A 15,670-nucleotide genomic window follows, 5' to 3' on the forward strand; every position below is an offset into this window, starting at 1 on the left:
AAGTTATTAACTTTTAATCTTCACATTAATCTTCAGATTAAGACCTAAATGCCTTCTGGAAACAGAAGCAGTGACAGAAGATACATACACAGCTACCTTTTCATTAAAAGAAGTATCTCTGATAATTGAAAGACAATTACTTGTCTTCCTTAAATCGGAAGGTTAACAAATTTCTTCAAATAAAAAATACTAGTTCAGGGCGCCTGGGTGGCTTAGTCAGTTAAGGGTCCGACTCTTGGTTTCGGCCCAGGTCATGATCTCATGGTTCAGAAGATCCAACCCCACATCAGGACTCCAGGGTGACAGCAAAGAGCCTGCTTGGAATTCTCTGTCTCCTTTTCTCTCTCTGCTCCTCCCTCCCTCTCTCTCTCTTCTCTCTCAAAATAAATAAACTTAAAAAAACAAAAAAGTAGCTCATATTCATGTTAAATTTAAAAATCAAGGGGCACCTGGGTGGCTCAGTCAGTTAAGTGTCCGACTTCAGCTCAGGTCATCATCTCACGGTTTGTGGGTTCAAGCCCCGCATCAGGCTCTGTGCTGACAGCTCAGAGTCTGGAGTCTGCTTCAGATTCTGCATCTTACCTTCATCTCTGCCCCTCCCTCGCTTGCACTCTGTGTCTCTCTCTCTCTAAAATAAATAAACGTTAAAAAAAAAATTTAATCAAATTAAAATTTGATTTAAAAAAGTCAATCCTTGCCCTCTCTGTACATTAAGGGGGAAAAAATTCAGTTCACGGCAATGGGGGAAATATTTTTATGGGTTAAAATTGGTAATTTTCTTGAATCCTCTAGAATGAGAATCCATAACACGTTCCTGTTAAATCATGTATACACAACCACAGTTAAGGAGAGTCAATAGGGTTGATTCCATGTACACGTATCCAATGCTTTGACTGCTGTAGGCGGGAAGAGAAGGGAAGATTCCCCATCCTGTCAGGCTAGTGAAAGATACAAACATGTCAATTACTGCAAACTATGCACAAATACTCTTGGAAGTACAGAGGCCTTTAAAAGGAAATAGGAATAGTGGCAGTATTACTGGAACCAAGAAGGCTTCCCACTGACCTACAATCACTGTGTCTTTCCTTCCTCCTACTTCTCTCCACTATCTTTATCAAATAGCAAATCATTATCTCAGGCCCAGCCTCTCCCATAAACAGCTCCACCGGGATTTCCTATAGAAATTCCCCACTCAATTTCTAAGTTATAACAATAAGGAGAAGAGTAGAAATAAGATAGAAAATAAAGACCATAAGACTCCACAAAACCAAAAGTGAACTAAATATCCCCCCCACAAACTGCCTCCAACTATTTTCCACTTCAGCTGCTAAACACTACCATCTACCTGGTCACTCTGATGCAACCTGGAGTACTCTTTCATTCAACCCTGTCTCCCCCACACCTACTCAATTTCTAAGTTATAACCATAAGGAGAGGAATAGAAATAAGATAGAAAATAAAGACCATAAGACTCCACAAAACCAAAAGTTGGTTCTTAGGGAAAAAAAAATTAAGAAAGGCAGGCAAACCTATGGCAAGATTGATCAAGAAAAGGGAAGAACACAAAGATAAATAAAAAGAATTTCAGGGGGCATAACTACAAATCCAATAGAATAAGGAATGTTGGGGGGGGTGAAGGAGAGAAGAATACAAATGATAATAATAATTTGTCAGTAAATCTCAAAACCTTAGATGACACGCACAACTTCCTGAAAACAATATATGTGTGTTTGTATGTCTACAAAACTAATTTTAAAAGACGAAAGAAGGGGCACCTGGGTGGCTCAGTCGGTTAAGCGTCTGACTGGCTCAGGTCATGATCTCATGGTTTTTGAGTTCAAGCCCCACATCAGGCTCTGTACTGACAGCTCAGAGCCTGGAACCTCCTTCATATTCTGTGTCTCCCTCTCTCTCTGCCCCTCCTCCACTTGTACTCGGTCTCTCTTTCTCTCATAAATAAATAAACTTTAAAAAAGAAAAAGAAAAGAAAAGAAAATATGAAAGACAAAGAAGTCAAAAATAGCCAAGAAATTCTTGAAAAAACACCACCAAGGTAAAGGGCCTTATTCAAAGTACAACTGAAGCAGGAAAAAACAAGACCAACGGAACAGAAAAAGAGCCCAGAAACAGAACTGCTCACGTATGAAAACTTCATACCTGATAGAACAGGCATTATGGATAAGAAAGTACAGACTGTTCAGAAGTGCTTCAGAGGCAAATGCTTATCAATGATTTTAAATAAAAAAATACACTTACATGCATATGTACATAAGGAATTACCACCTTGCACTATAGACAGTGGAATAAAGACCTAAATGTGAAAAGTAAAACTTTAAAAATTTTTGAAGAAAATAGACAAGTATCTTCATAGCATCAAAATAGAAAGAAATATACTTCAGGATAAAAGTTATAACTACAAGATACTGACAATCCAGTCTATTCATCAAGACAGCTGAAAATAGTGCAAAAGGAAGTCATAGACCAGAAAAAAAAAATACTCATAATACATACAACGAACTTAGAATTAGCATCTAGGATTTGTGAAGAACTCAGTAAACAAAAGAACCCAATTTTTTTAAAGACTGGCAATGTGAATTTTCAAAAGAGCATTTGAAAAAATCCTCAATCTCACTACAAATCAAGAATATGAAAATTAAAATAACAACAGAATACCATGTCAGACTCATTATCAGGTTTTTAAAAACTTTAATTCTCGCAAAATAAAACCAAGCTATGGACCAACTGGAACTCTCATATTCTGTAGGCAGAGGGCAATATCCCTGTGACCTCCCAATTCCTCTCCAAGGTAATATATTCCAGAGAAACTTATGTGCGCACAAAAGACACACACAAGAATGTTTAGAACAACAATGTTTATAATAGCAACATGTTGGAAAGAGCATTAGCTTTTGCCAGCCCCTGCCCCACAACTCCCAGAGGGGATTAACAGCCTAGGACTCCTTCATGAGTTAGTTCCCCAGTTTGAGGGTTCCTAATCCACTAAGTTAAAATAAAAGTGACTTGCAGACTTAAAAATTGATCTGTTACTGTTTCAGAACACTTTAAAATATAAAAGTGATACTGTGAGATGCATCAAAGAAAATAACAGCTAATGTACCAAAGAAAATACTACATAAAATCTATGACTACCCCTTTACTATTTATCTAATAGAAAATATAGCAAAATCCTTCTGCTGAGTTAGAAAAGTCAATACTCTGATAGATTCCACTGGTTGGAAATAAAATAAAAATTACCATCCTTCTCTTTTTAGGCCAACCTCCTAATATATGGTGGAATTAAAGAACAAAAGAAAATATTTCCAGGGGGAAAAAAAATACTAAATTTCTAAATTCGAATTCCAATGATTATTCATTTAGAAAATGTTTTTTAATTCTAACATTTCATAAAGCAGTATATTCAGTAAGTATTAGTTTTGTTAAATCATAAGCCATCTAAAAGCATTAAAGAAAAATGGCATAAAATTTCCACCTGACAGTTTGACTTCATTTCCTTGTTTTGGGAGAAAATATCAGGGTATAGATTCTGGATCTTGGAGGCATGCTGAAATTTCAAGGAGTCTCTTAAGAGTCTACTCTTTTGTTGCAACTGACTGAAAATTGGCAAGATGTCCCCATACGACTACTCTAAAATGAACTAAATTACAGGTTTGCACAGTGGATTTTGATTACAATTGTGATCATATTAGGGATTTGAGATATTTTTTACACATTTTCAGGGAAAGGAAATAACGCTCAAGGAATATTTTCATCAGAACATTTTCATCAGAAACATTTGTTTAAAGTATAACACAAGTGCTTTCGGAAATAATATGACTAAGAGTACAGGAAAAACTTATTCATGGTATTTGGAATGGTTAATTTCATGTGTCAAGTTGACTGGGTCATGGGGTGCCCAGATACCAGTTAAGCATTATTTCCATGTGTGTCGGTGAGCATATTTCTGGAGGAGATTAGCATTTGAATTGGTAGACTAGGATCAAATAGATTGTCCTTCCCAATGTGGGTGGGCCTCATCCAATCCATTGAGGACCTGAAAAAAACAAAATAGCTGAGCAAGGGAGAATTCATTCCTTCTGACTGACTGTGGAGCTGGCACACTGGTTTTCTCCCGCCCTTGGACTGGGACTTTCGCCACAGGCTCTCCTAGATCTCAAGTCTTCCGACATACACCAGAAGTGATACCACTGGCACTCTTGCTTCTCAGGACTTCATACTTACACTAGATCTTACACCACCAGCACTCCTGTTCCTCAGTCAGACCCTCATACTTGTGCCAGAACATACAAAATGGGTTCTCCAGGTTCTCAGGCTGTTAGGACTCCAACCAGAACTACACCAGCTTCCCGGGCCTCCAGCTTAGAGATTTCAGGGCTCTCCAGCCTCCATAATAACCATGTGAGCCAATTCCTTATAATAAATCTGTGTGCGTGTGTGCATGTGTGTGTGTGTAGAGCTAGATATATAGCTAGTTGCGTGGGTTAAGGTAACGACATACACAGAGAGGTGTGTGTGTGTGTGTGTGTGTGTGTGTGTTTCCTACTGGTTCTGTTTTTCTGGAGAGCCCTAATACAATATTGTATTCTTGAATTCACATTTTTTACAGAGAAATACAAATCAAATAATTAAGTGAACACAAAATGATGATCCCCCACTTTTTTTAAATCATTGAAATGTAAAGTTGAGTTTTAACTTTTACAGCAGTTAGTATATAATGCTTTATTCATTCTAACAACTTCTTAAAAATCAATTAAATGCTGTTTAATCAAGTTCTTACATTTTAGAATTTTTAAAAGCTTATCAGAGCTTAGTAACCATTTTGAGTATAATTCTAAAAATATAATGCAGCCTCACAAGGAATGAATAAAATATTTTTAAGTTGTTGATTCCAAAAGAATAAATATTTTGAAATATTTTGAAACATAAAATTAGCTTTCATCATAAAAGCTCTTAACATTAATCTGAATGTTTAAAGAGGCTTGTAAGTGGGTCATGAGATATTTGCTCCCAGGCTGAAAATCTGTATACAAGTTGTTCCCTGGAAAGAATTTTCAACCAAAAGTTATAAAAACCAAAAGAAGGATTAATAATGGAAAGTCTGACCTAACATCAGCCTGACTGCTATGATATTCTACTCAGTAGTATCTTGCCACTGTTCATTCTACTCAGAATGATCCTTAGTTCTTTTAGTTTGAGAGATGCCAGTATCTACTTTTTTTCTCAACTGTACTTTATGTATAACTAATCAAATTATAAGATGTTGGTTCATAGAATCAGGGATTTATTAGATCATAATTAACCAAAAAATAACAAAACTTTTAAGTCTATATCAAATGACATTCTTTTTCATTCTCTTTTCCAATGTGACACTAGAAACAGTAAGACCTTAATTCAGACTTATATTTAAAATATGTAATAACCACATATAAACTAAATTTTAACAATAATGTATTTCCTAAACAAATTGTTAATTTAGGCCTTTGAAAACATACTCAACAGTAATAATTTTACTGAAATATCCACTGGCATACGAATATTATTTATAATCAACAAAAGATTATTTTCTACTCATTCAAGTAAACTTGGTTCAGGGTAGTAAAAAGAAAACATGAGAGTCAACTGACATGGATCCAAGATCTGGCTCCACTACTTACACATATAACCTGCCATGTGTCACTGAACCTCTCTGTAAGCATCAGTTTTCTTCTTTTTGCAAAATGGAGATGAGGACACTTCCGTGACCTACTTCACAGATGACTCGATGACATATACTATGAATGCATTTTATTAACTCTGAAAGCAGAACTCCAAGGTAATATATTACTATGCTATTACATGTATATTATTTGAAAAATACCTATTCTTAGAATATTTTAGGTATTTACGTGAATGATAATGATGTCGGGAAAGCCAATCCGTCGTGGGTCTCAAGTGTGGTCTCAATGACGCCAAACTGCACTTGACCTGGAGCCCTTTCTATAGCTAGTGATTAAGGTAACCACAGTGTAATTGCAGGACAACTGCTCATTTCCTAGGTGAGGGTGACAGGTTTGGTTGCTACGTGCTATGAAAGATGCTGAGTCCTGGCTTCCTCGGCTGCCAACCAACTCACTGCAAGCACAGCCACCACCCGGGTGCATCACATCGCACCGTGGTACTAGTGAGCAGGAGAACCAGCACTACTGCACTGGGGCTCTTGCCGTTTGTGTGTTTTAAAAACCCTTGCTCTGATCACTAAGTCTCAGTGTCTACTTTCACACCTACGATGAAGCTGTGGCAAACGAACCAGGTTGCTTACTTAGTCATTTCCTTTGGGATCTTGTTACGTCTTGCATTCTCTCTGAGGTTTGGGTTCTTCCCTAAATAACTTGGTGCACGTAGTATGCTGACATATGAGAGACAATGACTTTCTGGAACGTCTCCAAAAGGGCCCAGCTGCAAGACAACATGGATATGATTGTTAAAACAAGAGTCCCCTGAAAAGAGATGGATGGAATCAGCACCAAAGAAATTGGGTGCAGAAACTGAACTATGGGAGCCCCGAAGCAAGCAACTGGTTGAAATCAAAGTGCTTCTATAGATCCAGATTCCTCCATGGAAATCAATCCCCCACTACCAAAGGAACTACAGAGCTAAGTGGCAACTTCAGAACACATTACTCCTTCAGTACCTCCACTACCTAACCCTGTGCCCTTGCACCCTGATTTGCCAGCCTTTAAAGAAAAGGGGGACCAGAGATGAAACCAAGATCTCTCCATCCCCAAGGGAGAGCTTCAGGGAAAGAAAGGGCAGGGTGGGGGATATAAGCTTTTATGGCTTTTTTGGACACTGATCCTCAAATGGCTATCTCATCAGCTTCCCTTGAGGGCAGAAGCCACACATTCAATTGCCTGTGTTTGGAAACAGAATAAAAGGAATAGAAGTTACCAGAACAATCCATGTGGGGCCATTTGGATCCCTGTTGTGCCCTGCTGCTGCTATTCCTCTCTCATCCCTGATTGTACACTTGTTGTTGATGTTTGACATACTACATGTGTACTGTGAATGCTCACTGAATCCAAGGGCCATTTTCTCAATTTGGAAGACCCACTTGTTGCAGGTGACAGTAGGACAAATGCCAAACAGTCCATCTCTTTAGGCAGTTCCGTCCTAAGTTACACAAAAATGATTCAATTTCAGGAGAAGAAAAAGACATCACAATTTTGATTGAAGACCTAAAGGCAGCAAGAATATTGAGACATGTGATATTTCAATAGAATCGCCCAGTGTGGCCTTGTAAAAAAGGCTAAAGGGAGCTGGCAGCCTATAGTGGATTCTTGCCAACTGAATTCAGTTGTTGCCCCTGTGGCTCTGGCTCTTCCAGACACTAAGACTGTGACTGAATCTACTGCACAAACTGATAACACAGGGCATGGCTTCTTGGCCTTGTCTAATGCCTTTCTCTCTCTCTCTCTTTCTCTCTCTCTCTCTCTTCTCTCTCTCTCTCTCGCCTCTTTCCCAATCCCCTTGCTACCATAAGATCAAGACCAGTTTACCTTCACCTGATTACAGGTTCCAAGACTGGTTCACTAAATAGCCTTGGGGGTACTTGAATTCTCTTGTGGCCTCCACCAATGTAATGTGGAACACGCCCTTTCCCTTTAGGAATGACTTGGTTCCACTACATTAATGATATCATACTGATTGATAGGCTCAAATAAACAGCAGGTGTCAAGGGCTCTGGAACAGAAGCTGACTCACATGAAAGCCCAGGGGTGGTTCAGGATTAATGAATTCAAGGGACTGGCAAATAATTCTTGGGAGCGATGTGGGCTACCCAGAGTCAGTAAAGGAAAAATTACTCACCCTCTAGCCCCCACCTACCAAAAAGGAGGCCTGGCACTAAGTGGGACTGTTTGGATACTGGAGACAACATGTACCCCAACCCTACCAGAGTTACAGAGACTTCAGGTTCCATAAAGCAGGGCAAGTACTTTTCTCTGGCAGTAGAGTTCATGCCCTAGAGGATATATGGTCAGGAAGCTATCCTTAATTTTAGCCAATGAGACTATGCAAGTTCTAGAAGATCAATAGGTCAGTTTAAACTCTCTTGCACAAGCCATAGTGGATAATATTCCAGCCTTAAACTACATCCTGCCTGAGCAGAATATGTATGAATTAATACCACTAGACAGGTGAAACAATGCATATATCCCATAAGAACGGAAACTAAATGATTACTTGAAATAAGACCTATCAGTACTCTCTGGGGCTTAATTCAACTTTCTGAATCCAGAATCTTGGGATACCCAACTGAGATGAAAACTTTACATTGGCTTCATCCTATTGATAATCATCCTAATTAAGTGTTGCATGAGATCATTTGAATGGATTTGGCTCAGCTCATCTAATCTGAATTGCTGAAGGTATAGGATACTTATGTAAACATTTGAGTTCAGCCAATGTTTAGGGCCAACGGGTGGACTATTAGAAAAGATGATCTATTATTATGGACCCCAAGGGTCCCCCATACCTCCTCCTTACCAAATGCACCAAACTACAAGTACAGCAACCCAATCCTCTGTCCTTCAGCCATTTCTGTAACTGGCCATGTAACCACAAATGTGACTCATCCCCAGTTAGGGGGACAGGCTTCCTTACTTAAAATTTGCTTCAAAACGTGTTGAGCCCTTAGCCCTAGTTTCCTGAGCTTCAACTGAATTCAAGGAAGGCATAACAACCATGCAGGCCAATCTTACTTCTCCATGGGGCTTGCGGAAAAGAGAACCGTTGCTATTGTACTGAGGCTCCTGTTTGCTGTGCTATCATGAATTGTTTTGCTCTAATCTCTGGTCTGGCTGTCTACTTTCAGATCTATGGCGCTGATGGCAAGCCATCCTGCTCGTTTGCTTTGTCATTTACTTTAGAGTCTCAGTGCTCCTGGCTAGCCTGCCTGATAGCTGGCAAATGAAGATAAAAAACAACAACCACCGTAACAACCTGTTCTGTACACAGTATCCTGGCATTTCAAACTTTTAAAGGAATTGTAAAGGTAAGAGAAAGTTCAACAAATCAGAATATTTGCTTTGATGGATTTAATTTTTTTATTCCACCAAACATCACAATCGATATGCCTTAACGTCACCTGAATGCATTATTAAACAGAAAATTAAGTAAGCAGGTAGTATTTCAGTTGCAATGGAAATCATTTCAATTATATCCTTTCACAAGTAAAAAATAATTTCCATTAATCATTTTACTGTTCTAAGTATATTTACCATAAGTTTAAATAAAATGACCACCGGAAAGGTGATCTGGTAACATAAATCTTCTAGCTGGTTAAAAAAAATGCAGCATAAAATGATCTCTTTCCTGCATTACACAGCTCCTATGAGATAAGGTCATCTTCTAGGGCCAAGACACTATGTATGTGTTTTAACAAAGAAAATGATTTATAGATTTTCATTTTCACTTTCAGTATTTCAGAATGTACCCAGTGGTACAGCCTCAGGAAACTGAAATAGAAATAATTTATTTGCAAGACGACCAGCAACCAATCACCAAACTGAGTAAGTCCTTCTTTTAACAAAACCCAGCTTAAATATTTGCATATAATTTTTTTATGCAAACTCTGCTGAAACTAGTAACAATACTACCTTTCTCCTCCCTCTGGTCCCTTTCATCCATTGTTATTCCCTCACCAATTTGTAGTTAAGACTTCAACTTCTATCACACAACGTGCAGAAAAACAACTGCAGTTCAGACTGTATGGCGAAGGTATCTGTTTTCTTACCAAATTCACAATTTTCAGCTTTCTAAGGCTGTTTCTCCAGGTGACGCTTCAGTTAGCGTGAATGTGTTGGTTTCAGTTTTTAAGAACACAAGAAAAAATATACACATAAATTAACCTATACCTCACTGTGTTTTGCTCACAGGTATGTTTTGTACTCAGTATAACGCTCTCATTAGTGTGAGAAAAATTTCAGAATAATAGTCTTTAATGTTTGTATCAGTTCGGGCACAATTAAGAAAAAGAAAAGGCACATTTAAAAACAAAAGAAAAAAATCTCTTTGAGGTATGCTCCTGTTATATCTATAGTATCAAACTTATTCCCACCGCTCAGGAGGCATCAAAAGGTCACTATACAAAGCAGTAAACAATAACAAAAATAGCTTCTAAATCCATCACACCCTGGGGGAAGGGACAGATCAATGTTTTCCAAGAAAGGAAACCTAAAAATCAGCCACAACATTAAAGTTCTGAAGATATCCTAATCAGTAAGGCAAAGCAAAATTACACATGCTAAAAAGCCAAAAATAGTTGTTAGGAACACAATTTAGCTGTCACCTTAGCACATTTAATGCACAGATAACCACAAACTTAGGATAAAGATAAAACAATCTCAGCTGATTTGGAGGAAGGCCCTGCTAAATTTATTTTAGGTTAAAATGCACAATGGGAAGCAAGTCAGTATGATTATAGATCAAATCTCCTAATGCAGGACGTCTTCTTTCAATTTTTGGCAATTCACATATCACACCACCTTTTTCTCCTATTGTCTTCAGACTGACTCAATTTGTGCTTCACTCAATTTCATTGACACTGATATCATCAATGACACAGATTAAATTAAAAACTTTTAACTTAATCCATTTGAGTATTTTTATGTTTACGTCCTTACCACATTATTTTAAGGGCCTATGATATGCCAGGGACTATACCGGGTACTGGGCATACAACCTGCACAAAACTGACACGGACTCTGTCCCCAAGGAGCTTGCAATCCAGTTAGATAGATTGACTTTGATGGGTAGTGTGATAAGTTTGACAAGTGAAAAATGCAAGGTGATAAGGGAGCATATAATACAGTTTGGAGTAAAGCCGGTGGGGGATGTCAAGGAACTCTTCCCACTTCAGAAGTAATTTTGAGCTGAGGCCTTGTGGATAGGTAGGATTTCATTCAGTAAGGGCATAAGGGAACCAGGAGAAATGGAGCAGAGAAGGCATTCCAGGCAGCACTGTCGACAGATAGGAGTTATTCTATCCTCACACTCATTATATACATAAAGGTTATATTTCATGGATGGTCAGAGGTGGCTGTTAACTTTCAATATGTCAAAACTTGATATTTCTGAAATTTCTAATGTTTTATATTAGATCACTATAATTCAAGACATGAAAGTCTTAGTTCAAGTCAGAACACCATAGATCCATCAAGAGAGCTTTACTGAGGCACATCTTGAACTGGGAGAATTCCTTCCTTCCTTCCTTCCTTCCTGGAGAGGTATAAAGTGAAAAAAAAAATGTATGCCTAGTTTCACAAATCTGGATCACACAAAAAAGGAGGCAATCATTGATATCTGCCAGAAAACCTGGCTTATCTTAACTAATGGACACAACTCCCATTTGGGACAGAGCAAAGTTCAAACACATATTCACAAAGCAAAACAAAAAACAAAACAACAACAACAAAAAAATCTTCTCTTTTGAGAAAAGAAAAAATACAGAAAATGGACAGTAACTGCTAAGTAAAAGGAAAACTTCAGGGAGGTTTATTCTTAATACAAATTTTCCTTGTACTTTTCAAAAGTGTCTTGTCCCCAGGCTTTAAATTTTCCTTGTACTTTTCAAAAGTGTCTTGTCCCCAGGCTTTCCTAGAACCATCACTAATATTCTATTTTGGCTTGGAATGTTTTGTCACTGCATTAATGAAGATAAGGATAATCTTGTTGTTATCACTGTTGCCATCATTACTGTGTTGTATGTATACATGTTTTAAAGTTAGTAAAGCTACCTTTTTAATTTTAGACAGAGAGAGCACATGAGTGGGGGAAAAAGAGGGAGGGGCGGGGGAGGGGCAGAGGGAGAGAAGGACTGAGGGAGAGAGGGAGGGAGGGAGGAAGAGAGGAGAGGGAGAGAGAGAGGGAGAGGAAGAGGGAGAGGGAGAGGGAGAGGGAGAGGGAGAGGAAGAGGGAGGGGGGAGAGGGAGAGGGAGAGGGAGAGGGAGAGGGAGAGGGAGAGAGAGAGAGAGAGAGAGAGAGAGAGAGAGAATCTTAAGCAGGCTCCACACTCAGCGTGGAGCCCAACATGGGGCTTGATCCCATGACACTAGGATCATGACCTGAACCAAAATTAAGAGATGCTCAAACGAATGAGCCACCCAGGTGCCCCCCCACCATCACTTTTTTTTTTTGGTAAAGCTACTTTAAACATAAACCAAATTTAAGCATCCTTAAGTCTACCATTAATCACAAATCTTCCAGATTTTGGAATGATCTACAAAAATTAAAAAACAGCTCTATAAATATACAAGCAGTTTGACTATTTAAAATGGAAAATTAAAAAATAAATAAAAAATAAAATGGAAAATATATTCTGAATTTTCCAACAAAAGCCATGTAAAATTGGTCTCTCAGTCAAATAGGCTGACAGGAAGGAAGGAAGTCAAGCCTATCAACTGATGAAATAAAGCTCAGAACTACAGTGCTTTTTACCCACTCATTCAAAAAACACCATTTAGTTATACGGTCATAAACTAATTACTAAAGAATGTTGATGCCTAAGTAAGTGAAATACTATGCCCATTGATTTAAAATGGATCTGCCATTTGTGAAAACTGCCCAATGAGTAAAGCCAAAGCCTTGCATACTACTAGAGTACCTACTATATTGTGGACAATCAATGAATATTAAGCAACATTTATTTTTTAAAAACTAAATTCTGGCATGTGCGTATCTCACTAAAAAATCATTTAAAAAAAAAAAGCTGTTGTTAATTAAGCATCAAACTATTAAGTGGAACAGGTACCACCAATATACACAATGTCCAAAGTCCAGGAGAAGCCTCTAAACTCCTATATTTCTATTTGTGATGTCCTTTAGGAAAAAAAAAAACAGAATACAAGAAAGAAAAAAAACTTTTTTTCCATTTTCTTCATGTGATTTTTGAACTACTAGAGAGTTCTCGATGACACTAGACTATTTAAAATGCCTCCTGAAGTCGTATGCTACATGAATCTCGTTAACACTGTGTCCCCAATGCTTAGAACGTGGTAGATAACACAGTAGGCACTCAAATAGTTGCTGAATGAAAACCATAAGGCCTACCTAATCCTGCTTTGTCTTAGTGAACTTAAAAAACTGACTCTTAATGCTAATGGTTAAAAACTGACTCTTAATGCTAATTTAGAGTAAAGAAAAAAAAAATGCATCAGTAATTTTAAATCTTATTCCACGAATTGACTGCTACACATACTTAGGACATCATTAACTATAAATGCTTATTTGCTGTAAGTAAGAGGTACTTCGGAATATAATGTTTAGAAGGCTAGCATGCAAAATAATCAATTCACTGCAATTAATTACCTTAGAGTATCTTTCACTATATCTTTCACTATGTCATTCTTTGGTTTAAAAATTTCTAATTGTTCTCCACTATCTTTAGAATAAAGTCCACATTCCTTAACCTGGATTGTAGGCCCCTATTTATTCGACAGGAACATGCTGACTTCCTTCTTTGAAGCTAGCAAGTATTAAGGATAAAAAGATGAACAAATGGGCCTTTCCATTAGAGAGTTTGTAACCTAGTGAAGAAGTATTCAGAAGCATCTGCCAGATATAGCCAGTAAAAATCAAGAAAAGTCTCAAGTTTCAGGCTATTAGGTACAATCTCTTAAGACTGGTTCTCATATGGGGAGTTATAGAGCTGGTTTTTCATTTTACAAATACCACCTTGGCAGCTATAAGGGGAATGAATCAGAGCCTCATGTCCCACTATTTTTGCCAAACTGGCCCATTTTGGAGCTTTAGAAATCCTAATTTCACCTACCGCAATGGCTTCCCCTCAAAACCCAGCACAAATCCCCAAGCTCTCAAGGGACCTTCAAGGAGTCCATTCAAATCAAAAGAGAACTCCCCTTTCTTTGATGTCCCAGTAGCAGCCTACACTAGGGCATACTTCTGAGCTTCTAAGGATCTTCCTTTATATTGTTAATGACACTATTTACTGAAACATTAGAGTGCGAAACTCCGGAAGTAGATAGTAAGCAATGAACAAAGAACAGAGTTTCAAAGTAACAGTTTCTAAAATCTGAAAACTGAAGTACTATTTCCAAAAAAATAACCCTAAAATCCCTGCATTGTTCTTTTCCAGATGGCTTACTTACTTGTAATACATATAGCAAAAGCCACAGGTCTGGTAGCAAGAATACCAACCAGAAAACCAACCTCAACTCTTAATTCATAATTATAATCTTGGGCTGTTAATAAGAAAGCAGGCATACACAACTAACATTCCCTCCCTCCTTCTCTTTCTCTCTCTCTCTCTCTCTCCCTCTCTCACATACATTTAACACATTTACTCACACCCATTTCCTTTCTTTCCATTTCAAAGCCTGAGATTAAAACAGCCATGGCCACTTAGAAATAGAGGCCAAACTGATCTACTGATTATTTAATATATGATTAAACAAAAGAAAAATATCTAGAATGGTGAAACCATTAATGTATATCCAACAACACCTCCCAAAATGAAAGCTGACCATCAGATTATAGACATCTCTAATTCTTCTGGGATTTACAGTTTTGCAGACAAAAATGTTAATTACAGTCAAGTATTTAGAAGTTGATTATTCTGATATTATTTACTTTTCCTCATTGCCTATCTTTTGATTATTACTCTCTTTATTTCCATCAGAGATAAGCTTGAAGAACACCCACCCATATTTTGTTTAATATGTCAAACATACAGACATTTTAAAATAGCACATTTTATCATTTTTATATTAAAATATAAAAGTGTCTTCACAAATGCAATTATTTCATTAACTGACATAGTTTAACAAGGTCTCTACTTCAATTCAAGCACTTACCTTTTAACATGTTATTTTCAAGAAACTGATTTATGTTGTTAAATGTTAAAGTATAGTTTAAATTCAATTTGTGGATTAGTCCACCGTCCAGGAGACACTGAATGAACTCTAAGAATCCTGTAACCCTACTCATTTAGAACTTTATTTTTGTTGTTGTTGTTGTTGTTTACTTCTTTGGTAGTCTTATCAATGTTCTTGAGGAGAATCTCACAAACACAAATAATATAAGGGAAAAAACACTAGGATATGATACAGAGGATATAGGTTTTAACCCACTTTTACCAAAACTTTCTTTGTGACATCTGATCAATCTCTCTGAGCTTTAGTTATTTCAAATATCAAAATAAGGTACTGGATTATATGATCTCCAAAGTTCCTTTCAGTCTCAAAAGTCTACTCAATTCTAATTTCTCCTGAAATAAATAAGTCATGTTGTATAAATTCAGTTTTTCTTTAATTCAAGTGAAGCAGCATCTATAGATTAGTTACCACCCAAGAGCTGAGCCTCCTAGCAATGCATGATTAATTCCTAAGAGATCCCTTAATTAAAATCTTCACAGAAGAGAGCACTATTGGAAACGGTCCATGAATGATCAATTGATTTGAAACATAAAATACCAAGGAAAAAGGGTTGATTTGCTTTGAATGACATATCAAGTATATAGCTGACCACACACACACACACACCCCTAAGTTAATGCTCCTGGGTTTGTTGTTTTCTGAACTACTTAAAGATGATATGATACTCTAAGATTCCAATTTATTTATTTATTTAGTAACATGGAAACTATCATATTTTCAAA

At 37.4% G+C, this 15,670-nt stretch overlaps 1 protein-coding gene across 5 annotated transcripts in view; it reads right to left on the bottom strand.

The window, feature by feature from the left end:
- The window catches only part of NEK7 (NIMA related kinase 7), a 161,180-nt gene that overhangs the window by 121,495 nt on the left and 24,015 nt on the right, over positions 1-15,670 (bottom strand). For 2 of the 5 annotated variants that reach the window (XM_045456652.1, XM_045456653.1), the window contains exon 2: positions 6,317-6,453. The exons of 2 other annotated variants lie outside the window; for them this stretch is intronic. In XM_045456652.1, the coding sequence (XP_045312608.1) occupies positions 6,317-6,324 (8 nt within the window). In that variant the 5' untranslated portion in view covers positions 6,325-6,453. Of the gene's footprint in view, positions 1-582; positions 602-6,316; positions 6,454-15,670 lie in introns of those variants that run through there. One more of the 5 variants, XM_045456656.1, reaches the window with a different exon arrangement.

This window comes from Leopardus geoffroyi, chromosome C3, assembly GCF_018350155.1.
Source record: "Leopardus geoffroyi isolate Oge1 chromosome C3, O.geoffroyi_Oge1_pat1.0, whole genome shotgun sequence".
In the NCBI taxonomy this organism is placed as follows: domain Eukaryota; kingdom Metazoa; phylum Chordata; class Mammalia; order Carnivora; family Felidae; genus Leopardus; species Leopardus geoffroyi.